The sequence below is a fragment of the Sorex araneus genome, chromosome 6, assembly GCF_027595985.1.
Source record: "Sorex araneus isolate mSorAra2 chromosome 6, mSorAra2.pri, whole genome shotgun sequence".
Lineage (NCBI taxonomy): Eukaryota > Metazoa > Chordata > Mammalia > Eulipotyphla > Soricidae > Sorex > Sorex araneus.
In genome coordinates, this window is record NC_073307.1 from 97,867,504 (window position 1) to 97,893,678 (window position 26,175).

At 57.4% G+C, this 26,175-nt stretch overlaps 1 protein-coding gene across 1 annotated transcript in view; it reads right to left on the reverse strand.

Moving 5' to 3' along the window:
• Positions 1 to 26,175, reverse strand: part of PACSIN2 (protein kinase C and casein kinase substrate in neurons 2) — a 103,260-nt gene that overhangs the window by 10,751 nt on the left and 66,334 nt on the right. The window contains exons 2-4 of the mRNA XM_004610558.2: positions 11,719 to 11,856; positions 1,786 to 1,942; positions 275 to 510 (exon numbers count right to left, since the gene is read on the reverse strand). Of these exons, the coding sequence (XP_004610615.1) occupies positions 275 to 510; positions 1,786 to 1,942; positions 11,719 to 11,778 (453 nt within the window). The 5' untranslated portion in view covers positions 11,779 to 11,856. The remainder of the gene's footprint in view (positions 1 to 274; positions 511 to 1,785; positions 1,943 to 11,718; positions 11,857 to 26,175) is intronic.

The window sequence follows — 26,175 nt, forward strand, 5'->3', positions numbered from 1 at the left end:
ACACGCAAGGAGAATGCCCCACCCATGGCACTGTGGCTCCAGCCCCCAAAGGGCCTTTTCCGGCTGAGCAGACACTGGGGCAGGGAGGCACCGCAGGTGTCTGAGAGGCTGGGTGTGTGCTGCCCCAGGCACGCTTCCATCAGTCTCCAGGGCTGTAAGATGGACTGGGATGTCCCAGGGAGGGAGCACCCTGGGGAGCACAGCTCCAAGCATCTTGGACCCCAGGAAGTGCTGGCCCATGCGACAGAGCAGCCGCAGCCAGCAGGGGGCGCACCTCTTTCAGCTTCTTGGCCCAGGGCTTCTGCGCCTTCCGGAAGCCGTCCTCGGCCTCTTTGGTCTCCTTGAAGCCGCCCATCATCTGCTTGTGGAAAGCCTCCTTTTGCCAGTTCTTGATCTTTTCGAAGTCCTCATTCATCAGCGAGGACTTCACCTCCAGGTGCAGGTCGCTGACCCGCTCCGCCTCCACCATGAAGGCCGTCCAGGCCTTCTCCAACGTCCCATACTGCGGCCCTGGCAGGAGGCAGAGAAGCCGGTGGGTTACTGGGCACTGCCACTCGGCCCGGGAGACCCTCCCGCCCCCACTGCCCAGTGCAGAGCCTCTGTTTGGCTGGGTAAATGCCTCTCGGTGGCTGCTCTTTTTCAGCTCCTGGGATGGAGAAAAGAAGGAATAAGGAACTGAAGCTGGATCTGCTGGCATTCTTTTGTCAGGGAAATTGGTGGATTACACACCTTTCCTTCTTTTAAATTGCCCATCTATTTGGGGGGAAAAAATAAAACAACCCTCAAGCCCGAATCTTGGCATTTTCATTGGCTTCTGCCCACTGGAGCCCGGGGCCTCTGTCTCCCCACCTCTGTCCTGCTGGTCTGTGGCTCCCCACCCCCGGGGGGTGGCAGGGAGAGAACCCCCAATGCTCCGGGATGCTCCAACCCAGTGGGATGGAGCCGTATCTGGGGGGCAAGAGGCCCTGGTGGTAGACACTGCTTTGGCCCAGATGGAAATATCCAGAGAGGGGTATGGGTGCCTGAGTCCCTTCCCTGGCCTCAGGAAGGAAACAATCCAGCCTGTCATCTTCCTGCCGGGTCTGGTGGGCGGGGCGCAGGAGGCAGAGCCCGGAGGGGCCCTGTGGGTGCAGGAGAGACAGTGAGGACATCTAGTCACAGGTGGGGAGAGGGAAGCGCTCTGCAAACCTCAAGTCCCGAACCAGAGAGGGGGCGGCTCTGCTCCCGAGTGGCGTGCTCGCCCTGCTCGCCTGCTCCGCCACCCAGGCTGGCAGAGTCTGTGCAAAGGGCCGCAGGTGACTGAGGGCCCAGTCTCCAGGCCTCTGCTTCCCCTGGTCAGCCCCTCTCAGGAGCGCCGAAGGGCCCCCAACCCTGAGAGACTCCCATCGCCGGCTTAGGTCCCAGGAATCCCTCCTCAGACAGACCCCTCAGGTCCTCCACAGCAGCATTAGGCCACAGAACTCCGGAATCTTCTCTGGCTTTGGCTGGGAGGAAGGGGCAGGCCCCACACCACCCCACCCCGCAGTTCCTCCTGCTGAAACTCAACAGTGGGGCTGCCACGGTCTCCATCCTTTTTCCTGTAAGGCCCAGCCTGCCCAGGACCTGCAGGAAAGTCGTGAGCGGAACCGTGCTGAGAGAAACAGGTCAGTGGAGCGTCCCAGAGGCTCTGCCCCGGGTCCCTAGGAGGATCGGGAGCGCTGGCCAGCCCGGGATGCTGGATGGCAGCACCCCGTTCCCCGCAGAGCGGGTGAGAGGGGGGGCAGGGCGGCGGGCTGTGCTGCCTACCCTTCTCCACCAGCTGCCTCCAGCGCCGCGCCCACTCGGTGAGCTGCTGGGCGTAGGCCTTCTCGATGCGCGCCCGCTCGTGCAGGCAGTTCATGAGGTCACTGCACAGACGGTGGCCGTCATCGATGCGCTTCACCGTCCGCTTGTAGTTCCCCACCTGCGGAGAGAGGAGCGCCGGGAGTCGGCCGAGAGCAGCAGGAACAGACGAGAGCAACTGCGTCACTTGGGGGGCCGGAGGGGCTTCCTCGGACGCGGGCCCACGGCCTGAGCTCACAGAGGGCCCTGGGCTCGGGGCCTTCGCAGGGTCTCCTCTTTGCCGCCATCCCATGCCAACTGCGCACCATCTCCCTGTCACACCGTCTCCCAATACCGCCACGGTGCGGGGGGAGCCCAGGTGGTGACAACTCTAAGATCTGGCCGCATCCTAAATGTACCCTGCTTGGAGCCAGAGGGTCAGCAGGTGGATCTCCAGAGACCGGGGCCAGCAGGGCGAGTGGGACCTGGGGACGAGCCCCACCTTGAGGGATCCTCCACAGCCCGCGCTCCCCACAGAACCCCCCACTCCCACTCTCCCTGCCTGAGTCTCGTGCCAATCACAGCACAGGCCTGCGGAGCTGCCAGCGGACGAGCCTGGGGGTTAGTGTCAGCCGAGCCCGTTAAGCAGCACCCGGTAACTGGAATCAGAGCTGGGCCGGGGTTTATGATTACAGGTGCCGGAAGCGACTGTGCCAACAGGTCACACCGGTTCCACGCAGCGCGGGGTAAACAGTGCAGAGGCCGAGGATGGAGCAGCTGCCGTGACCATGCCAGGCAGCAGGCAGCAGCCCGGGAGTCCCCGGGACTTGGTGTAGGGGTGGGGGCAGAGACCAAGTGCGTGCAGTCCCAGCACCTTGAACGTGGGCACCCAGGGCCAAGGCTGGGCCTGGGGTGACCGTGCCAGGGCACTCTCCTCCCACTGGCCACCCCATGACAACCAAAGCGCCAGGGTGAAACCGGGGCCCGAGGCAGGAGGGAACTGGAGAACCGCCTCTTTGTGAGGGAGCCTCCAGCCCGACCAGAGCTCAAGCAGCCAGACACACACCACCCCCCGCACCCCAACTTCGAACCCTAAGAGGGAGCAAACCTAACCTCTGTCTTTTTCCCCTCCACTCTCCCCGCACTGCCTTCTACAAAGCCTGCCACAGGGCAGGCCCTCAGCGCAAATGAGAAAGCTAAAAGAAAAAAAAAAAAAAAAGAGAAAGCTAAAAAGGTGCAAGGGAAAATGCAGGCGATCTTGGGAAAGACAGGACCCCTGACAGAATTTCAAAATATAAAGCTGTGAGGGTACACAAACACGTGTACGCTTGTTTATGCACACACAGGCACACACACACGGAACACGGAGATCAGTTAGGCCAAAAACTAAGACTGCGTGGAAAAACACCACGAACATAGTACACAGATTCCTCCCCAGCCTTTGAGCAGTAACACTGGGGACTGCAGCCTGGGTGCTGAGCCCCTCAATCACCCGCACAGGGCAAGCAGCACCCTCAGAGTGGAAGCCGGAGGATGCAGAGGTGCAGGGAGACGCCTCCAAGGTCAGCAAGCAGAGGAGGAAGGGGCAGGTCACCAAGTCCTCCGTCCGGTCACACAAACAGGTGATCTGAGGGGTCGTGTCTTACAAACTCTCACGGGGTACACGCATTATTTCCACTGGTCTTCCCACAGACCCTCATTTAGCCTAAGGTCGCAAGACCATCTTTGCAACCCCTCCAAGGTCACAGACACTTAGATTGGCTTTTCCTGCTGGACAGGGTGGAGGCAATCTGCAGGGTCACTAAGGGGCAGGGACACAGAATACCTACCACACAGGTAACTGCAGAGGGAAGGGAGAGAGAGAGGGGCCGAGAAAGGAGGAGGAGGAGGAGAGGAGGGAGGCCGAGTATGGAGGAGGAGAGGAGAGAAAAAGGAGAAAGTAAAGAGAAGGCCAACAGTTGGGCTCTCAGACCAGGAGGTTCCTGCTGTAACCCGGCAGAATCAGCGCGCAGACAGGGACCGACCTGAGCTGTAAAATAACGAGCTGGAACAAAGACACCTGCGGGGTTGCTGTGCTAATCTTCCGCACCCACCAGAAGTCTAAAGTTAGTCAGATCCCAGTACACGGTACAAGGTGGGAGAGGTGGGGACCCTGAGGACAGCAAGGGAGCTCGTCACCCCTGGGACTGGATGCCCGAGGGCAGAGCAGAGAGGGCACACCCGGAAGGGCAGTCACTGGTCAGTTAGTGCACACCACGGCAACCCCTCAACCTCACCACCACGGCACCCCACGGAAACCTTCACCCCGGCCGGGGGCCTGGCTGTGCATGGGTGAAAGCAGGGTGCCCTGGGGGTGCCGGCAATGTGGGGTGAAGTGGAGAAGCCGGCTGGGTGTGGGGAGCAGCGCGCAGGGGCCCATGTCGGCAGGAACACAGGCTGACGAGCGCGCTCATCGGAAAGGGGCCGAGACCCGGGGTGCAAAGGCTGCAAGAGCCGGAGCAGACGGCGGCTGGTGAGAGGTGCTGCAGGTCGGGCCGACGCGCGTCCTACCTTCTGCTTCCTAGGGACTCTGAGCCAGTCTTCCTCCAGGCCACTCCTCTGATGCCTGCAGAGGCTGCAGGGCCAAGTGCAGGCTCTGGCATCGCCGGCCTTGGTGTCACCTGCCCTGGCATTGACTGCACTGGCACCACTGGCCTTGGCGTCACCTGCACTGGCACCGCTGGCCCTGGTGTCACCTGCACTGGCACCGCTGGCCCTGGCGTCACCTATACTAGCATTGCCTGCCCTGGTGTCACCTGCACTGGCACCGCCTATTCTGCCATCGCCTGCCCTGGAGGAGAGCTGACACGGGTGCATCACAGCAGTTCCGGGTTGGCTGACCCACACGGGGACCACAATGGTCCTTCCACACGTGGTCCCCATGCCTGGCTGTCACGGCTTGTCCCGCTGGGCTCCCGACAGGCCCCGACATGGTAGCCTCCCTACCCCAGGGGCAAAGGCGCGGCTCTGAGGGTCTCCCACAGCAACCGCAGCATCATAATGGGTCATGTCCCCGATGCCAGGCAGGGCGCTGACACCTCCCATCGGGTCCTCACACCCAAGACTGGGACAACCCAGGGCCGGAAGGTCTAGCAGGTTCCTGTGTTACTAAAGCAATCGAGGCTTCGAGAGGCCTGGTGGCCAGAGGTGGCGGTGCCCACCCTCCAGGGAAGCGTGGACAGTGCATCCCCTTGGCTCCAGAAGGCTGAGCTCAGACCTGCGAAGCCGTGGACAGACCCTGGCCCAGCACCGTGAGGCTCCTCGGAGGACGCCCCAACCTGCAAACTACTGTGACTGCTGCCAATACAACCTGCTGCTTCTGCCCTTTAACCTTTAACCTGCGGCCCAAAGGCCCTGGGCCCGCACCTAATTCCTTTCCATGCCCACAGAAATAGTTCGGAGGAGCCAGTGGCGCCCAGCTGGGCAGAGAGAAGGAAAACATGTACCCTGCCTGCTGCAGCTGAAGGGTCAGTCCAGGGTCTCACCAGCTGCTGCTGACCACACTGACTACGGGGGGAGGTTCGAGCTCTGAAGGGCGAGTCCGCAAGACCAGCCCTCTTGGGGTCCCTTCGCTGCCAGGCACAGGGCACCAGGGCTGCCAGCTGAGCTGTGGCCATCAGGCCTCCCGGCCCCCTCCGAGGCGCCTCTTCTCATGCCCTTGCCCAGGGCTCCCCCCTTCCTCAGCTGGAGGGCAGCCCAGAGGCGAGGGCCCCGTCAGGCGCATGCGCGGCACCACCTGGCAAACGCAGGGCGAGACCAGCCGCCCTGCTCCGGGGGCTGACGCCCACCAAGCAGGAGGCGGGGAAAACAGCTGCTGAGGACCTGGAAGTCTGCGGGTTTTAAAAAATAACCCCCCAATTCCAACAACCTTACAGACCACTCTAGAGCACAATCTTTAATTATTCATGAAGACAAATACACGGGAACCCACAAGGCTCGGTTCTCAGATGTATTGTCGAGGCAGAATATATCCAATAAATAAACTGGAGAGGAAGGATGTGTTTAGACAGAGTTATTTTTGAGTTATTTTCAGCTCCGCCCTCGGCCAGCAGCTAGGCTGCCTTGAGGGTACGCTGTGTGCCGAGGCCCTAGGACGGTCCAGCAGGCACCCCCACTGCATCCTCCCAATTCTCATTCAGTGCTAGAGGAGGGGACTCAGAGCTGCCCCTGACCCCCAGTGTCCACACGGGGCCGTTTCAGGCAGAAACCAGTGGTGGAAAGAAGTGGTTGGAGGTCCCAAGTGGGGCGAACCTCCGAGGCACGAAGTACCTAAAGAGGACTTGCCAGTAACTTGGAAAAGCAGAAGAGCACTTCCTCTGGGAGCACCTCCCCTCCTTCCTCACCTGCCCTCCCCACCTAGCTGCTCCAGTAAACATCCCTGGCCGCGGCATCAGAACCCTTGGGTCACCTACTTGACTGGTCCCCCACTCCTTCCACCCCACAGAATTTCCCGTGAACTCCTGGGCCCATCTTCACACTGGGGTACCTTAGCTGCACCCCAAATAATCATATCCATGGCCCTGAGCTACTCCATCTGCCTCGGCACTCAAGACCCGCCAGCTTTAAAACCGGGCAATCCTATAGGGAAATGATCGGAAAAGGAAAATGTCTGCTTTTATTTGGGCACTTGGGGCCCACGCATGAAAAAGCCGGTAGCCCCAGCTACCCGGGGCTCTGGGCTCACTCCTTGCAGTGCTCGGGACTGAACAGGGCACATCTAAGAGCCCTCCCCCTGCACCCTCTCTCCAGCCTGCGAATGCAGCTCCTGAAGGGCTTCTAGAAATGCCGTGGACAAGGCTGACTCAAGCCTTTGTGTGTTCAACTGTCTCAGCTGAAGCGAACGGCTCTTACCTGGCATTGAAGGGGCGAACAAGATGCGATTCACCCCCCTGTCCCTGGGAAACACCACTGCAGCAACATCCGCTGGGGGCAGGGGTGAGGTGGGGGCGGGGGGGAGTCTGTGCTGGGCCCCACAAGATCTTCCATCCTGCCACTAGCAAGTGGCACAAGGTCTGGTCTGGGACAGCTTCTGCACCTTTAGGCCGGGCCATGCGAAGGAAGCGTCCCTCCAAGGGGCCCCCCCAGGAGGCCGAGCACAGAGGAGACCTGGCCCTGCCACCCCCTCTCCACAAGGCCTGCGGGGTGGGGGGGCTGTACGGCTGCTCAGGAGGGCCCCCTCTTCTGCACTCAGGGCTGCTCCGAGCCCCCGAAGGTCACTCTGTCCGCTCCATTTCTGCTGCTCCCCAGGGTCCAGAATGGGGCCAACGAGGGCTCGTGTTTGCTAACAGGAGGATTTCTGCCCCTCACGGCTGGCTATGGAGACGAATGCCCACCTGTATCGTTCTTTCAAGGAGGGTGGATTTAGTACCGGTGCCCTGGTACTAAAGCACATCCTTTCTCTGAGTGACTCAGGCAGCAGGAACGGTGTTGCAGCCAAGAAGGCCAGATGACAAGTGTCCTTGACACCCAAAGCTAAACTGGCGGCACAGCATGACAGCTGGGCGTACAGGAAACCCACTGGGAGGGGCCAGGGAGGGCTTCCTGGAGGAGGCATTCTGGGGAAAGAGATGGAGTTGGGAGTGGTGGAAAGAACATCGCCGGGCCCCATTCCTCCAGGCGGGGCAGCTCTGTGGACGGAGCGTGTGGTGAGTCAGCCTGCTGGAGCCCCGGAGAGAGCCCCGGATCCTGCTGAGGCGCAGCTTGCCGGAGAACCCGCTGCTCCTGCCCAGGGCGGGCTTTCCTGGGCAGGTGGAGCCGACTGAACTCTGCCAGGGAGAGCCCTGGGCCGCGGCTGTCAACACTGGCTGGGCTGAGCCGTGGGCTGATGACTTATTTAGAAACCTGAGTAAGCAAAGGCCTTTGCCAGGACGCCGGGAGCTGCGTCCAGGGCGCTGGGATTACCTGACTTGGCCCCAGGGAGCCAAGGGCGGAAACCACCGACAGGCCGGCACCCACCAGGCCAGCAGCTGCACAGGGTGGTCGGAATGCAAGTGGAGGAGTGCCCGGTGCCAACAGGGAGGAAGGACGTGCTCCCTGCCCACGGTGGCTGCCCCCTGAATGCCCCCCGCCAAAGCTCTTGCTGGCCCGGGGGCCCAGGACTGCACTGCTGTGGGGGGCCTTCTGTGACAGCGCAAAGGCAGGGTTTCTGGAGGCGCAAGTGAGCAGGACAAGCAAGTGAGCAGGACAAAACAGGCCCAGAGGACGGGAGGCCACTCCAGTCCCACGGGATGGCTTCCCCGCAGGGCAGGTGCTCGTGGGCATGTTCTCGAGTCCTGTGTCGCCGCCCCTGGATGGGAACCTGAGAGGAGCCAGCAGCAAACACCTTCTTGATGGTGATGCAAACACTGAGAGCCAGGGGCCTCTCCTCAGGGCTAACAATTACCAGAACATTCCACAGCAAGATACTTAGGTCCTCATCACCTCCAGATGCTCTCCCCTGACTTTGTGTCCCCGTGCGCACAGTCCAGGGCAGCTCTGGCCAGCCTCGGCCAGGGCGCTGGGCGCCAGCTGTGGATACTGCAGCCACCCTCCTGGGACAGCTACTGGCCCCGTTTGGGGAAGGTGCCCTTTGCCCGCCCCGCCTGGCCCCCAAGGTGCCCTGGAAGATGCAGCAGCCTAAGGCCTGCCGGGGTCACACTGCACTTGTGCCCGGAGCCCAGTGAGGCAGAGGGACCCGGCATTCCTAAGTGAGGTTCCACAGCCCACGCCTCGGCCTCTGCCCACCCCCCCCAGCTAGGCCCGGCCACAGGATGCAGCAGCACCGTGGGCTGTGGAAAGGAGTGAGGAGACGTGCGAGAAGCAGTGAGGACCCTCTCCGCCCAGCGACCCAGTCCGAGAGAGGTCTCTGTGCCAGCCTCCAGGTGAGTCCCGGCAAGGTTCCTACCCCAAAGGCCAGTCCTCCTGAAGCCTGTCTCTGAATGCCACCCAAAGGCAGAGCTGCGCCTCACCTCTGCCCTCATATACTCGGGACACGCTCCCTTCTCTCCAGCGCTACAGAAAACAAACACCCCCTTTATTTATCTTTGCTTTTTGGGTCACACCCAGCGATGCTTAGGGGTTACTCCTGGCTCTGAACTCAGGAATTACTTCTGGTGGTGCATGAGGGACCATATGGGATATGGGGATCAAACCTGGGTCGGTCGCATGCAAGGCAAACGCCTTCCCCACTGGACTATTGCTCAGGCCCCAACTCCCTTTTTCAAAGTCTCTTATGACAGTACTGGATAATGCAGAAAGTGGCCCGTGTGGATCAATCCTGGTCTGACTCACTGGGTCCCAGTGGTGGCCTCTCCTTCCGTCCACCAGGACATGACTCATTCACCCAGCTAACACCTGCCCTGATCTTCTCCCACACTCCTTGCGAACCCCAGTAACCAGCCCCCAATCCCACAGGCATGCTCCACCAGTGCAGCCCCCCTGGAGAGCAGACAGCTCACCTCCAGTGTCCCAGCCAGAGGCTCCCGGAGACAGGGCCATAGCCAGCTCTCACAAGATGGTTTCTGGAACAACCCACTCCAGCTGTATCTTTTGCTGGAAAGGAATGAACTTAAGCACCAAAGCCTTTACCTGGAGGCTCCAGGCAAGCTTTTCATGTGTGCTCCCTGTGGCCACACCAGCCGGAGTCTCCCCTGGAGAGAGGACTCGCAGGTCTCAGGCTTTTCAGTGCAAGAGGGCTCGCCAGCACCTAGGAGGGAGATCCCCATGCTATGTGTGGAAGCATTACAGGCCCTGCCCAGAAACACATCCCGCTGGCCCTGCATTGCTCACACTGGGAGACACTGGCCGGACAGTTCGCAGGAGGCCTGCAGGCCAGAGCCCTGCTGAATGTACGAGCCAGCCACTTTCACCCCCATCTGCTTTAACACGCGCACAGCCCTCTGTAATTGCACTATATTTAGCCACTGCTTTCCCAGAGCACTTTCAGCCACAGCCCGGCAATTAGGGCCACGCTGCAGCCCAGCCTTGGGGAGCAGATGGTGCACGTGTGCCCGACGCTGCCCGCCCACACCACGGCACACACTCATCCCCGATCCTCCCAACAGGACGGAACGAGGAGACCGTCATTACATTCCAGCTTACAGACAGGGAAACTGAGGCTAAGACAAATTAGTGACTTGCTCAAGCCACACTGTGGTGCAGAGGAGGAGGCCGGAGTCAAAGCCAGGCCAGCTGGCTCCAGAGCACATGTCTAACGCTGCCCCGGGGCCTCTCCTGCCTTTTGTGCTAACACCTGAGTGCCAGTGTGTGTGCATGCATGCATGCATACATGTCTTCCGTGACTGCCTCACTTAAGCAGGACCTGACTGACAGCAGCAGACACGTCTGCACAGCTCCAGGGCACTCGAAAGCACCCCAGCTGCAGACCGACCCCAGGCCCACCATTCCAAATCCGGCCTCCAGGAGCACACGAATAGCTGGCACAGGGGACTGCTGCCACCTGGCAAGGTCATGTGTCCCCAGAACCATTGCAGGAGGCAGAGGGCAGCCCTGAGGGGCAGCTCTGAGTCCCATTCGTGGCCCAGTCATCTCCCATGCACCTGTCACCACAGGCTCTGAAAGGCAGCTTCCCTCTGTCTCCCCAGCAGCCTCCCCTCCACACTGAGGAGGTGCCCACCAATGCCAAGCCCTGTCACTGCCCATTCAACCCACTGCCTTCTGTGAAATGCTCCCAGGCGGCCATGTGATGCCCACCAGAAAGGCTGGTCAATGGGATGGTCTGCATCCCGGGCTCGTCCCCTGCTCCTGTTTGCGAAGCAGCCAGCCCCTCAGGTTCTGGGGCCCCTACATTCCCAGGGGTGCTTCACAGGGTCCGGAGACAGTAGATGCTCAGTAAACACATCTCTTTAATGAAAGGAACTATCCAGCTAAAAGTCAATAGTGACCTTTCCCCCAGGAGAATTCTGAGCTGCTTGCGCATCTTAGGCCGGGGTCCATATGATCATCTGTCTTCAATCACCTCAACCATCCGATGGCACGTGACATCAGACAAAACGACATACCTAATTCATCCAAGTGTATGAAACTATTTCTAGCTATTGTCCACAAACCTCACGGTTCCACCCGCATTTATCTCACCTGCCTGTGTCCAGAAAGCCCCCAGGCAAATGCCAGTGTCTCCCTTCAACCTGGTGGCCCTCCTCAAAAGGCACAATCATCCCTTTGGCAAAGACTCAGATAAGTCAGGGCACTAGCCCGACATCACAACGCTGCTACTGGCACGGCAGGGGTCAGAACCTAGGACCTGGCCACTGCAAAGCCAGAGTGCTGCCTCCAGCCACGGGGGCCAAGATTGAATTTAAAAGGTCATTTAACCAGCAGGCAGGAAAAGCAAGTGGGGTTCAGGAAGGGTGACTCAGAACAAAAGAGAAAACAAGCATGAAATCATCTCATCAGGAAGGGAGTTCCTCGCTGGCCTAGACGAACAGGAAGATGCTCCAGCAAACGACTCCCAGCGTGGCCTGGACACTTGCCTGTGTTGTCCAGCTCCAGGCCAGCCACGTCATTACCAGTCATCCTCTGCATAAAGCCCCAAAATAACACCGTCTCTTGGGCCGGCTAGGGAATTAATGTGGACAGTGCCAAGTGACATCATGGCTGAGCAGAACAATGACAGTCTGAGAAGGGACATGGTGACAAGATGCATCACATACTCTAACCTCTTCAACGGTCAGACCTCCCAGGCAAGGCCCACTGACCCCCCTCTGGGGGCAGCTTACCTGCTGCCCTCTGGAGCTGACCAAGTAGGGCTGGGTAGGGGTGTGTTCATCTCCTCCCCGCATAACCACCAAAGAAATAAATAGGAAAAGGAAGGAGGCAGGAAAGGCCTCCAGGGCCCCTGGGCCTTGGGTACTCCTCAGGAAGCAGCGGGGCCTCACTCACCTCCCAGAAGCTGTCACTGGACACTTCCACTCCAACAGAGTCATCATACGTGCTGGACATTTCTCCCGAGGACCAGGAAGCAGAGAGAAGGCTTCAAGTCAGAGGTCAGCTTCAACTGCTTGGGATCCGAGGGCAAATCTGAGAAGACACACAGGACCGTGGGTTTTAACTGGCCGGCGCAAGAGCACGCCCTGTCACTGTCAGCAGTCCGTCCCGCTCACTGCCGGCAGCCTCCCCTTAGGTGGGAACACCACTCCCTCATGTACTGACACGTGTGCATGGCACATGCATGCACGCACACGCACACATACACACACACAAACACACGCACGCACGCAGGCTGGATGCCATTTGCAGGCACTTCCCTTCTTCCTGTGATGGCTGGGGCTGGGGCCGAAGCCCAGGTCTCGTCTCTGTTGAAGCATGCGCTCCACTGCTCGCTCCCCAAGAACCTTCTAGAGAACCAACCACTGCGTTCTTGGACCAACAGACTGAGAACCTCATGACTCAGCAACCATCCCTGTCACCCGGAGAGAGGGATAGAGGGCATGGGAGCGGGGTCTGCAAAGGTGGGTGGAGTCTCTGCCCCTCTGGGTTCCCCACGTGCTCCTGGCAGCGCCCATTTAGCTGGGGTAAAATGTGGTGAAGGCAGGTCCCACCCACCCAACTCCACTCCCCAGTCTACACGCTTCACTTGTGCTGCGCACTATGTCCCCTCTGCTCCCCAGCAAGAAGGGTTTCTCTCCGCCACAGAAGTCCTGAGTTCAGAGCAGTCTGCTCTGAGGTGGCCGTGTGAAGCTCAACTGGAAGAGAAAAGCCAACAAGCACACGGGTCATACCTAAGTGACTGATTCCAAATTCCACACTCGGACAAGGAGAGTGGGGTAACAACTTTCCCCACCGGAGGGAAGGTGCGGACGGAGCCAAGCACAAGGCACGGGGATGGAAGGACACACCTGCAACTGGATGAATGTCCCTGACTTCCGGGTGTAAAGCTGACGCCACCTTCCCCTGCTTCTGCCCATGTTCAGGCTGCATCCAGACCAGCTCCCACAGGGCCCAGGGGCCAGCTGCAGGACAGGAGGGTGTGTGTGTGTGTGAGGGGGGGTTGGTAGAGAGCCCCAAGCCCTTGTTCCTACTGCTTTTCCTTTCGACGTCACATTCATCCCTCACCGGTTCCCCGAGGCAGCAGAATCCTAGACTCTAGAGTCAGAAGCCCCATTTCTCACGGCTGGGAAACGGCAGACAAATTTACCTAACATCTCTGTGCTCCACTGGCATGAACTCTGAGAACGGGGAGTCCACCTGGGAACTGCTGGGGAGGCCGAGGGGAGGATGCATCGAGGGCTTAGGGCACTGCTCGGCCCGCTGACACCGGGAGTGACAGGCACCATCTACAGTAGCTACTACCATGACTGCTCCTTTCATCAGGGACCGACGCTCCTACAACCTCTGATCTCAACACACACGTGAAGGGCCTCAGGGGACGTATCGGGTCCCAGAGGTGGACACAGCCCCAGTGGCCAGGCCATGCAGAGAGCAGACAGAAAGGTACTTCGGCATGGGGTGCACTTGTGTGCTCGGAGAGAAAACCCCAGCACAGACCAGCACAGTGGGTGTGTGTGCCGGTCATCGCGGGGCCAGTGTGGCACTCCAGCCACAGGCCACGTTCTCAGCACACGCAGAGTCACACGGCGGCAGGTCTCCCAGAGCCAGTCTGTGCTCCAGCTCCTCAGCGGGCAGCCGGGCCTTGGCCCAGGGGACAGCTTTGAGGTGAAGGTGGAGAGGGGCCTGTCTGGATGGAGACGCACGCACGCAGGCTGGATGCCAGTCACAGGTGCTCCCCTTGGCTGATTCCCTCGATTGCTCAGCACGTAGAAAATGCCAGGCAGGGCCCAAGGGTCAGAGACCGAATCACTGCCTGGGGGGCGCTGCCAAGGCACAAAGGTAAGGGGGGTGTGAGGCTGCAGAGGGGCGTGGAGAGGAGGGTCCCGGCTAATGCTGGGAAGCAGCAACAGCAGTCTGCTGGCCCAGGTCACAGGTCTGCTGACAAGGCCCCCAGGCCCAGAGTTATGACGACACTTCCCCGACACCTACTGGACTGGCCGTCCGGGCCTGCGGCCGAGTCTTAATTTTAATGTGGGCTTAATTACAGACAGTGTCTGGCACTGCTAGTGTTCTCATACCCAGGTGAAAAGTACCTTCCTGTGCTGAGGGCTTACAGATAGTCCCTTACCTTTGCTATTTTGGCCACGTCTTGATTTCTTTGAGTTTTAACCTCTTACACCCAGACATGTTGGGACACGCAAGTGTCATATGAAACTGTTAAACACGGTTTGTTGAAGCGTCGCTTCCCTTCCTGTTTACATTTTTCACTTTATCTGATTATACAGTGCAGTCGACTTCTGCATACTACGCATGCAGTACCTCCAGCTTAATTCTTACTTTCCATAGCAATTCACCTGTGAATTTGTTTTGACTATCCCATGCACTGCCTTCAAACCATGACAGTTCTATTCCTCCCCACACAGGGTTTATTCCTCCTTCTTGCTTTACTACACTGGAAAGAAATTCCAAAGAAATACAGAGATCCTCTCTGATCTCAGAGACACGGAAACTGTTAAGCGAGATGTTACCGTAGGATTTTAGAAGAGTATCACTGTTCACATTAAGAAAGTTTCCTTCTGCTACAATTCTACAAGGAGCTTTTATCCCAAATGGATCCTTGTGGCATTGGCTTATTTTTCTTTAAATATTTTGGCAAAATTCATGGTGAAACTCTCTGGGCCTGGAGAATTTTCTCCAAGCAGTTTTAATCACAGGTTCCAGTTATTTATAACAGGTAGAGCACTGTGTACTACTTGTGTCAACACACAAGTTGTGGCTTTCTAAGGAATTTAGTTCATTTTTCCCCCTAAGGTGATAGGCAAAAAGAACCCCACTTTTATCTCATGATTATTTTAAAGATGAAGAATCTGGGGGACGGAGAGATAGTAGAGCAGGCCAGGCTGCAGCCAACCCTCGCTCAATCCCTGGCTGTCCATATGGTCTCCAGAGCAAGGAGGCAGGAGTGAGCCTCCGAGCACAGCCAGGTGTGGCCTGAAAAACAACAAAGAAAACAATCTTTTTTCTTCCCTTTGTTATTTCCTCCTTGTAACTCTTCTTGGCTTCAAGTTTTTCTAACTTCTGGAACTAAAAGCCTCATTTACTTTCATCCTTTTTTTCTTTTCCAATATGTGCACTTAAAGCTCTACATTTCCCTCTACCCACAATTTTATCCATATTTCAAACCTCATTTATTTTTAATGAGAGTCCCCGAGGTAGATATTTTTGTTTCCTTTTCTCAGATGAGGAACCAAAGGGCAAGTAACATCACTCTCAAGGTTGTGATGGTGAGTGCTCAGGTCCAGACTCAAAGCCCGGCTCATGGCTCTGACACGGAAGATACTGTCTGGGTACATCTCACACAGCCAGCAGCTTGCTCTGAGTAAAACGCTCCGCAAAGATGAGGAGATGAGGTGTCCTCTCCCACATGGGGTGAGGGAAGAGCCAGGAAGAGAGACTCGCAGGGAGAGGGGCAGGAGATTTTGTTGAGGGCCTGGACCTCCGGGACCGGGATCCTACCAAGGGAACAGAACCGGTCTCAGGGCCCGCCCAAGATGTGCCAGTTCACAAGGCACTACCCCCGACGCTGTTCTGGTCCCACAGGAAAGGACGGCGGCCCCAAGCGCACTGTGGGGAGAGTGTGGAAGTCTCGGGGTGTCACTATAAGATGAGATCATGAAGGATGCTCTGGGTGTGTCCCCTTCATTCACTCAGGAGATGCAAGCTTCGGGAACTGAATTGGTACCAGGAAGGCAAAGAGCCCGCAGGCCAGGCCGCCATTTCTTTTAAACAAAATAGACCACTTATGTGGACTAGCATAATCAGAAAAACTTAAACATTATATCTGTCAAATGTAAAACCAAAAAATAAATATTCCTTGCCCCTTTAACACCACAAATAGAGTGAAGTTGGTAAAAATAAAAGTTATCTCAGAATGTCTGGTCAACACGTTTATCTAAGTTTTAAAAATGGGCTAGAGAGATAATACAGCAGGCAGGACACTTGCCGTGCACGTGGCCGACGTGGGTTCAATTCCCGGAATCCTATATGGTCCCCTGAGCCAGAAGTAACCCCTGAGAGTCACTGGGTGTGGTCTCAACACACACACACACACACACACACACACACACACACACAAATGACAACAGCCAATGGTATGGAATCTTCATGTAACAAGTCACTAGGGAATTTTACTATTTTTAAAAATGTATTTGAAACTTAGAAAAACAAGAATGACAGCTGGTTTTCCAAAGAACCCAGAGAGTTGGCCAGGACAGGAAGGACAGGAAGGGTTGTCCTTGGCTGCACTGCCCATGACAACACATGCAGGCCCTTCCCTCTCTGCTGGCCTCAGGCTCTCCTCACCCCTTAAGTAGGGGAGGGGTGTGACGAGGGGTCTAGGGAGGCAGACAAGTCTAAGAGGAGAGGACATGGGGTGCGCCCCCCCCTCGAAGAGAACTGGCTCAAACAGCCAGTCCTTGAACTCCAGCCCACCCCAATAGGGAGCAGTTGCACCCCAAGCCCACCCCAGGGGAACCCAGGCGAGCTGCCTAATGGTCCCTCAGAGATGTTCGATCCCCATGAGCAGAGAGCACCTCAAAATTGAACTTCCCGGCTGAAGTCAGGCATGTCTGTGTCAAAGGAGACCAACCTGCTTCTAGCAGCTGGTGACAGGGCCCAGTGGCAGGAACAAACCAACAGGAGCGCAGCTCCCAGCCTGCACCCCAGCAAGGCCTCCACCACCCAGCGGCCCAGCTCAGCATCAGACACCTGTGTGGCTCAAACACTGCCACCAGCTTACAGGACGGCGCCTGGGGAACAAACCAACCATGAATCAAAGGTCCCCCACGCACTTAGGCTAGGACTAGTCCAGCAGCAAGGAACGAAGAGCCTAACGGGGCCGGGCGATCCTACACACGTCCTACACGGCTCCCCACCAAACCAGGCCTGCTGGGGCCAAGGCGCCACTGTTCCCCAGGCACAAATGACTGGTTTTCCAGAACCCTGCGGCTAACTAGACGAGACGTGTGGGCTGGGGAAACTGAGGCCCCCGAGGGCAACAAAAGTATCTGGAGATCAGTTCTCTTCTCTGAGGAGGTCTACGGCCCAACCCTGCGAGCAACCTGCTGGGATGCCCTCAGGGATGGCAGGAACAGAGCACCGAGGCCTCAACAATGTTCAGCGCCGGAAGGCGGTGTTCCAGGAAGCCAGCATGATGAGCGAGCTCTGCTCTAGCCCCCGGAGAGCCCGCCCTCCGAAAGGTGGGGCCCTCACTGGTGGTCTGAGCTCCTGAGGGGCTAGGAGACTCGGGGTGCTATGGGACGTGAGGGAATTTAGAGGAAGTGCAAGCATGCAGGCAGACACATCAGCACTCTCTGAGGACAGGGACGCATTGGGCGCGGCCCTAGTACATTCCATACCCTTCGAAACCTAGCAGTCGACACAGCGTCTTTCCTAAAGAAACCTCCGGCTTGAACAGGACCCTGCATGAGTCCGGTCAGCTCAGAACACGTGCACATGGAGGCAAGCTCCCTGTCCGAATCCATTCCACGGGCCACACCGCACACCCGACACACAGGAACAGCCTCTGCGGCCCGACTCGGGCAGGAAAACCATCTGAGCTCCAGCAGCCGACTCGAAAACGCGCCTGGGATGCGGAGCCGTCTGGGCCGGGCTACCACTGACTGTGGCCACTGTCCAGGGCGGGCAATGGGCAAGCATGTCCCCAGCATGCTCCTTCCAACCCTGCTATGGCTTCGCTTTCCTTCTTTAGGCGGTGGTGTCGGGGAGCGAAGTGGGGGAAGGGAGAGGACCCACCCAAGTAGTGCTCAGGGTCATTCCTAGTGGCCGCCCGGGACCCTGAATGCCCGTGGAAGGCATGTGAACAGCCAGCAGGAGGTGAGGGGCCAGGACACACTCGCCATCTATCCTTGATGGCCCCGACAGACATCCCCTGAACACAAGCCTCGCTGAATACACTACAGGCCCCACTCAGGCCAGGGCCCGGGTGTCCACAATGGCCCTGGGGGACAGCTGTGCCAAACAAGGGAACGCTGCTGAGTCAGAGCCCCCTCCCACCACGGGTGCCCTTGACCCAGGCTCCTTCCCCTCCAGGCCTGATAAGAGGTATCAGGTAAACACAAGCCGATTTGGCTCCCCTTAACATGTTCCAGAGTAAGAACAATAGGTCACGGAGCCAAGGCGATGACTAAGGCAAGAACCTTCGGAGAGCTGCCTGGGCCCCCAGGCCGTGCCCCTGCCACACACATGCACACACGGCACCCACACACGCACACGCTGCCCTGCAGGCACCTCAGGTGGCCGCTGCTTCCTTCCACTGCGGGGAGTTCCTCAGTGGTGGCTGCTTCTGAGCCAGCACATGTGCAAGTGCGTGAGGTGGTGAGGGGCACATGTGCCCATTCATTCTATGGGCAGGAGCAGGAGCACCTTGGGTCACGGCCTGTAGGGGATGATGTCCAGAGCGGCTGCCTGGCCTGCAGCTGAGCGAAACAGCCCCCAAGTGCAAGCATGTGGGCTGAGACCCAAACACCCTGGAAGGGGGAAGAAGGGCCAGAGGTGGGGGGCAGGGTGGGGCTGAGTGGGGTGCTCTGCGGGCTCTGGCAAAAGGCAAAGGGAGCGCCCCAACCCCAGAGAGGTCAGAGCAGTGTGGGGCCTGTCCCAAGCACACAGGCCAGGGGAGCAGGAAGTGAAGGTCTCCGGAAGGGGTCGCTCAGGTCCCCACAGTTGGGCTCTGGCTTTAAAGTTGCGGCCACCAGCACTCGCCAGACGCACTCAGAGCCTGGGCATGAGAGGCTGGCATGGCACACGCTCCCGGACTGGCCTCTCCACACCGGCTATATGGCACAGAGAAGCGCCTGGCTTGCAGGTGCCCCCGAGAAACTTGCCCGAGTCCCACACACCCACTGGGGCCTGGTTTGTACGGCAAGAGGACAAACCCATGGACAGTGTCCCTCCAGAGAGCACAGGGACGGGGCAGCCTGCTCCCGGAGGCGACAGGGAACCTGTGACAGCCACCTGTGGTACTTCGGGCCCACAGCTGGCCCTGGGAGTGGCTCCGACTTGCTCCGATGGGAGGGGCCGTTTCACCAAGTAACCGTGTGAATGGGCTGAAAACTGTGACTCCACATGGATCATGCAACATGTGGAGAATACAGAAACCAGTTTCTCGAGGGGACATAGCGGGCAGGGTTGCTTTCCTTCACACTAGGCCCACCCGGGTTCCATCCCTCGTACCCTATATGGTCCCCCAAGTCCCGCCAAAAGTTAATTCCTGAGTGTGGGGTCAGGAATAAGCCCGGGGCAATGCTGGTATTACCCCCAAACGAAACAAACCAGTTACCAGAACAGCCCCTTCAGCATTTGCTTCCCGCACAGCGGACCCCGCCCATCTGTACAGAGAGAAGGCTGCTGGCTCCTCTCCCACCCTCCGTGGCACCCCCCAGACCATCACAGTCAGGCAAGTTCTGGGCCACGGGACCCAGCTTCCTCCTGCAGCTCAGCCTCTGCAGCCATGCTAAGCCCATGCTCTCCGCGCCCCTGGCCCAGGGCATCTCTGCTATCCTTTCCTCTCCCGAGTGCTTAGAAACTTCCAGCAGCTTCTGAGTTTGCATGACTATTTGGTTCACAGTCTCCCGATCCAGAAGGTGAGCTCCGGAATACAGGGACTTTCATATTTCACTCACGGCTACAGTCCCAGCATCTGGTGTCTGACACTCACAGACACTCCACAAATCGGGTGACTCTACAGCGAGGACAGTGGAACTGAGAGGTCTAGTGATTCTGATGTACAGAGCCGGAGGATTCGCAGAAGGAAACCAATCGCAGCATTTATGGGAGCTATTTTGACTCTTGTGGTTAGAATTCTTCTATAAACTCTAAAGCATATGGTAAACTAAACCACAAACAGGTTTAGCCACTATGCGGGGTCCCCGGCTCGCCAATCCCACACAGGAAGCCCGTTTGCCACCGAGCCTCACGGGCCTCACCGCTGCTGGACTCATGGGCTCTGGGATCCCCTCTGTCCCCAGCCTTGGTTCCAACCATTCCCCTCTGGCTCCTGGGGAGAGTCTGGGGTCTCCCACTTCTCTCCAGTTCTCTGTCATGTCCCACCTAGCAGGCGCACAGGCAGTAAGGCCTGAGTCCACGGCAGCTCTGCACCATTAGCACAGTGGGAAAACTTTCTTAATCGCTCACATACCTGGCACGGCCCACCTCGCTTGCAGTGATTTCATCTGGAAAAGCACACGCTGCTCAGCGGAAGAGATAGAGATCAGCTACTGAAGTGATCTCCGTCTCTGGAACACCGTGTGTGCACTGACTTTAACGGTGGAAAACAACTTGAGCACTGCAAGGTCCTGGGTCTGAGGGGCTCCCCTCACCCCAGGGAAGTACATGGAACCCCCCACATTCACCTGCAGGAGAGGGAGGGTCCTCCAGAAGCAGTCACCAGGGCAGCCCTAACAGTGTTCTTGAAGGTTGGGGGGAAAAAAAAACAGCATCTCTAGACAGAGCTTGCAGTTGCCATGGGAACCGCCTCCTGAAACTAGCTGAGCATCCCCAGACTCACAGGGGCACAGAAACACCTGCTGCAAAGCCAGGAAAAGCCCAGAAGTTCAGAGACTGCAACAGGACACAGAGCTGTTTCTTCCTGAAAACAAACATGACTCTGACGCTTGACTGTCACAGCTTGGGAAAGGAGAGAAACAAGAAGGCAAAACAAATCTTATTTTGTCTCAGTCAACACTAGAGAGCAGCCCATTTCTTCCCACAGAAAAAGACCATCTTGAAGAAGCTTAAAATGGGTTTGGTTTTGGTTTTGGTTTCTGGGTCACAGTTGGTAGCGCTCAGGGGCTACTTTTGGCTCTGCACTTAAAAATTAACTCCTGGTGGTCCTTGGAGAACCACAGAGGGTGCCAGGGATCGAACCTAGGTTAGCTTCATGCAAGGCAAACACTAACACAATGCACTGTTGCTCTAGCCCCATAAAATGGCTCTTGTAAGACTGAAGCACTTTTAATAGTAACTGATTTCTTTTTCTTTCTTCTTTTTGAGTGGTGGGATGGGAGCCTGGGGAACACAACAGCATCCTACTGTGCTCACAGTTTCCTCCTGGCACTGTACTCAGGGTCCACTCCTGGCAGGAGTCAGGGACCATGTGCAGTGCTGGGGATCAAGTTTGGCTCAGCTGCATGCCAGGCAAGTGCCCTACCCTGTACTATCTCTCCGGCTCCAAACGCTGGTTTCTTACTCTTAAAAAGTGAACCTGGATAACGTACAAACTTTTCCAAATAGACCACCTAGGGAAGCTACTCCACTGCATCCAACATGGCGACACTGATTTGGCAGAGCGTCCAGACCACAGCAGGGCCATTCCCACACGGGCAACGACTCAGGGGCCCTGGCTCTGCTTGTGGCGCATCTATGCCTGTGACGGCTTCAAGTCCAAGCATCTAGCCGGCGGGCGAGCTCAGGGCTGTCAACACCAAGGAGACTTCTCGCGGCCGGGCTCCGTTCCGCCAGCTCCATTCTCACCAGTCTGACTTCATGCAGTCCTGGCAAGCAGGATGCCCTGTGGTCTGCTCTCCCCGGTGGCCTCAGACGCATTCCTCCACTGCCCCTGCTCCAATTCTGCCATTCGTAACAGCCACACCTTCCAGTCAGCACTTCCCGCTTCTCTGACTCCACTTGGGGCACCCTAAGACAGAGGTGGTGAACCTCTCGGAGTTGAAGCAGCAAGATCTCAGGGTCTAAGAGAGACCCTAAGGGGCTGGGGGCATGGGCTTGTGCCCAACAACTCACTTTGCCCACCAGGCATCTCCAGGTACAGCCAGGCCCCAGCACTGACCATTCGAGGCCTGTACCTCTGAGCATCACCGGGCATGGCCCCAAGATCCCAAACACTGCTGAGATGCCCCTATTCCAAAACAAAATGAAACAAAACAAAGCTTGGGGCTAGAGCAATAGTATGGTGGGAAGGGCACATGCTTTGCATATGGCCCCCTGGGCTGGATCCCCAGAACCACACACGGTCCCCCGAGTCCTGCCCAGAGTGATCCCTGAGTGCAGAGCCAGGGGTAAGCTTGGAACATTGTTAGGTGTGGCCCCCAAAACCTACAACAACGAAAAGCAAAATTTCTATCTGAATCCCTCAACCTACACATCCTGAGGAAAGATGGGGAGCAGATACTCAGAGGCATGAAGCAAAAATGACCCGCTACACACACTGGTCAGAGGATGGTGCTGCCTCTGATGGCCCGTCTCCTTCAGGTCTGAGACTAAAAATCTGAGACTATTTCAGGAAGTGAAACAGTACCTGTTTTACACCTAAGTGAGATACGGGCAGAAAAGAGAAAGGAAGAACAGACTCACAGGAAGAAGAGGCTTCCGCTGGGGGGAGCCTCCTCAGAACTTCTCCGTTCCCACAAGGCAGGAGCAGGAATAAGGTCAGGAGGGAGATGGCTCCGAGGGCTAAGTGCAGCACCTGGCCTCAGAGCACTCGGGAATGATGCCCACCCAGAGCCAGGTATGGATCAGCCCCTCCCACAATGAAGAGATCCGTTTAATTTTTAAGTGACACTTGCAAACTGTCAAAGATGAAACTTCCTGACCCTGTCCATCTGCGTACTGTCTGGGGCCACTGGGAAGCTGTGGACATCTCCAGCAACGGTGCTGTGGGCGCTCCTCTCACCTCCTTAGGAAAACCCGGGAGAAGCTGCCATGGATGTCAAATTTCTAAGAAAATATATACACCCATCTGCCCCAAATAAACCAGTATGGCTACAGCGCAGAGTCAGATTTTTAGTGACTCCAAACTCAATTTTCACTTTTTTTTTTGGGGGGGTCACACCTGGCGATGCACAGGGGTTACTCCTGGCTCTGCACTCAGAAATTACTCTTGGCGGTGCTCAGGAGACCCTATGGGATGCTGGGATTTGAACCTGGGTCGACCGCGTGCAAGGCAAACGCCCTACCCGCTGTGCTATCGCTCCGGCCCCTCAATTTTCACTCTAATAAAAAGCTCTCTTGGTTAAAAAATGTTAACTTTTGCCCAACTAGCCATGAAACAGCGTTGGGCTTAAGGGCATGTGAGAGTGGCCTCCTGTCCACAGAGGGCCAGCCTATGCACTCAGAGCCACCTGCCAGGTAGCGCCACTCAGCATGCCCACATCACAGAGATGACCAGCCAGTACTGGAGACACAGGGCATCACCTGGGACCCAAGTCCTGCCACATGACCCCCAGATGCAAAAGAAAGTCAGTAACAACATGTATCTGACAGAGGGAATGAAGGGGGCAGGGCCAGCAGTGGCTGCAGCCCCGTGCCCAGCTCTGTGCTCAAGCTCCCCGTCAGTGGTGACAGCACTGGGGACTGAGCTGTGAGGGTACTTGGAGCACTGTGCGACAGCAGGCCTTGTCCTGCTTTGGGGGACCTTCAAGGAAAGGACATCTGTGTCTCCCACAGTCCCCAGTTCCTTCTCACGGCCAGTCTATTTCCAGAAGGGATGTCAGGACGTGGAGTCAGGGCAGTGCGGCCTCTAGGATGCATCCTCTCTCAAGGATTCCCTTCTCCAGCAGGGAGGGCGTTTGCCTTGCACGCGGCCGACCCAGGTTAGATTTCTAGCATCCCATATGGTCCCCTGAGCAGAGCCAGGAGTAATTCCTGAGAGCATGAGCCAGGAGTAACCACTGTGCATTGCTGGGTATGACCCCCTTCCAAAAAATAAAGGATTCCCTTCTCTCAACTTGTCAATGGCGGCTCCTGCCCTCCCGTCCTTCCGTTCTCTCTGAAACTACTTCCCAGTGACTGGTAACCAAGAGCAACTGCCCTCTCTTCCATGAAGCCTTCCATTATTCCCACTCAAACTGAAGCTCTGGTTCCTGGCCTGCCCTAAGTACCATCTTCCCTTCTCACTCAACCCTGGTGGGCACAGGTGTCCCAGGCCCCTACCTACAAAGGGTCCTGAGGTCAGAGATCCCAGTCTGGATCCCAGTCGTCACATGAAGTGATTGGACTGAGTACAGAAATCCGCCTTCCTCCTCGTTGGCTGTGAGATACCGTGGGAAGAAACGGAGGTGGCGGACTCTAAGACAGGCGCCAGCTGCTGCCCTGGGTCGCTGCCCCTGACACACTGCGTGCCCGCCCGGCTTTACTCTCTGTCACCTCGCTGAAAGTCACATCTTCCAAGAACCTGTCAACACTGTGAGTGAGGCCTGAGAGAAGAGCAGCTGCTAACGGGGGTGAACATGGCTCGAACTTTCATTTCGAGACCTAATGTTCAAGTTGCAGGTAAATGAAGTTCTTTAGAAGCAAAGGGTACTTGTGGTGCTTTCTTTGAAAGAATGACAGCAGTAAGGGAACAGATAAAAATTTCTGAAACGTCTCTCCTACAGCAGGTCAGATACCGTCAAGACCCACAGGACACGGGGGGCGGGGGGCAGTTACTGCCGCTAAGTAGGTAACACATGAGCTGACAGAAGCAGCAACTGGGCAGAAATGTCCAATCTGGCATCAAAAGTGGGGGCAGAGGGGAGAGCTGAGAAGTCACACAAGGAAACCTGCCAAAATGAGGCTGAATGGGGAAAGAGCTGAAAGGAAAACGCGCTGAGCTCTGCCCTTGGTCACTGAGGCGCCGCCCTCCCAAGGCCCTCAGTGGGGTGTACTGTCCTCCCCGGGCCCACGGTCAGGCCAGTGTGGCTCCCATCAGCCATGGATGGTCACAAGTGCTTGGGGACCAACTTGTCTTTCCTTCCCCTGTCCAGTGTCCCTGAGAGTGGAGGCGGCTCCCCGATGCCCTCCTCGTCCTCCACAGAGAGCTGGGGTGCAGCCGGCAGTGCCCACCCTGGAAGGGCCCTCGCTGGGCAGAGAAGGGCGCCAGGCGCCGGGAAACGGAACTGCCAGTGCTTTGCCCCACTCCTGGTGACACCCTGGTGACGAGGCTCCCAGGACAAGTGGGGACCGACGAGGGCACAGTGCGGTCTCCCCACTGCGGGGGCCCCCACATTCTCCCCTACAGGCCGTAGGCAGGAGTCCTGCTGAGGGAGACCCAGGGTTGCCCATGGGTGCAGCCCAGCACCGTCCAGGCAGAAACGTCAAGACCAAGCAAGTCCTCCCACACGAGCCCCTGAGCTGCCCGCTCCCCGGGCCCGGGTGGCTGTGCTCTCCTGCACGACAGAACCTGAGGGCCAGTGGGGTCGGGATGAGGCAACAGAGGCCAAAGGGGAACCTGTGTCAAGGGGCACCCCTGGACTCGAAGAGCTAGATGGCATGTGAGGTGCCCCCCCTCAACGGGCACAGCCAGGGGGAGGAAAGAGGAACCGGGCTTGCAGTCAACCCCGAAAGCCCCATGTGGTTTCAACTCGCTGAGTTTCCCACCACTAGTAACCTTCCCGCTGGCTGGCCGAGAACGTTCACGCTGTTAGCAGCTTATATTAGACAGAACCATACGGAGGTCATTCTGTTGCTATTATTGCCACTAACAACAGTGTTATTTGCAGGTACAATATTCATATGTTTATAGCCACAACACTGCTCTTCCGAAAAGGGCCAGAAAACGCCACAGAAACCCAAATCACAAGCTATGCAGGTGGTACTAATAACTAAAGTTTTGGAGCTAAAACACAAACTGGGGTTTCATTTTCTCAAGGAACCCCAATGTTAGGTAGAACAAAGGTCTACCCACACTTCCAGTGTCTAGCTTCTACAAGGCAACCTTTGAAAATACTTAAACGGGTCACTTCCTAGCTCCGAGCCCCTATCCCTGGACCCCTCCCCCGCTGGCCCTCACCCCCGGCCCATCTTCTAGCCACCTCCTGCTCCCTCACTGGCTGACCGTGTTCTGCTCCAGCCACAGGGACCTTTCCAGAGTCCCCCCTGCTCATTCCTGCCTCAGGGCCTTTGCACAGTGTTCCCTCTCCCCGGAACTGGGCCTTTGGGCAGCAGCCCCACTTCCCACCCACCACCTCTACTTCCAGCGGGAGACCGCAGCCTCCATTTGTGCAGGATGCACACGTCACTACCTGAATTGGTCTTACCCTTGGAGTCCGCTTTCCCCTTCAGCAGATAGCTGGACACACCATCTGCCCCCCTGGCTTTGGTGAGGTCGACAGACATGCCGGGATCTTAATGAACAACGTGGCAAAGAAATAAAGCAATGTCTTTAGGAAAGAATACCAAAGAACACCTTTACACTCAGACTAGGCCGTCAGCCATTTCATTCATTCCTACCATGGGCAGCGCCTCCAGGAGCAGATGCAGCAGCAGCCATCCTCCCCCCGCCCCCCACTCACACCCTGGACACACTACACCAGGCGCAAGAAGACTTGGCCCCCACAA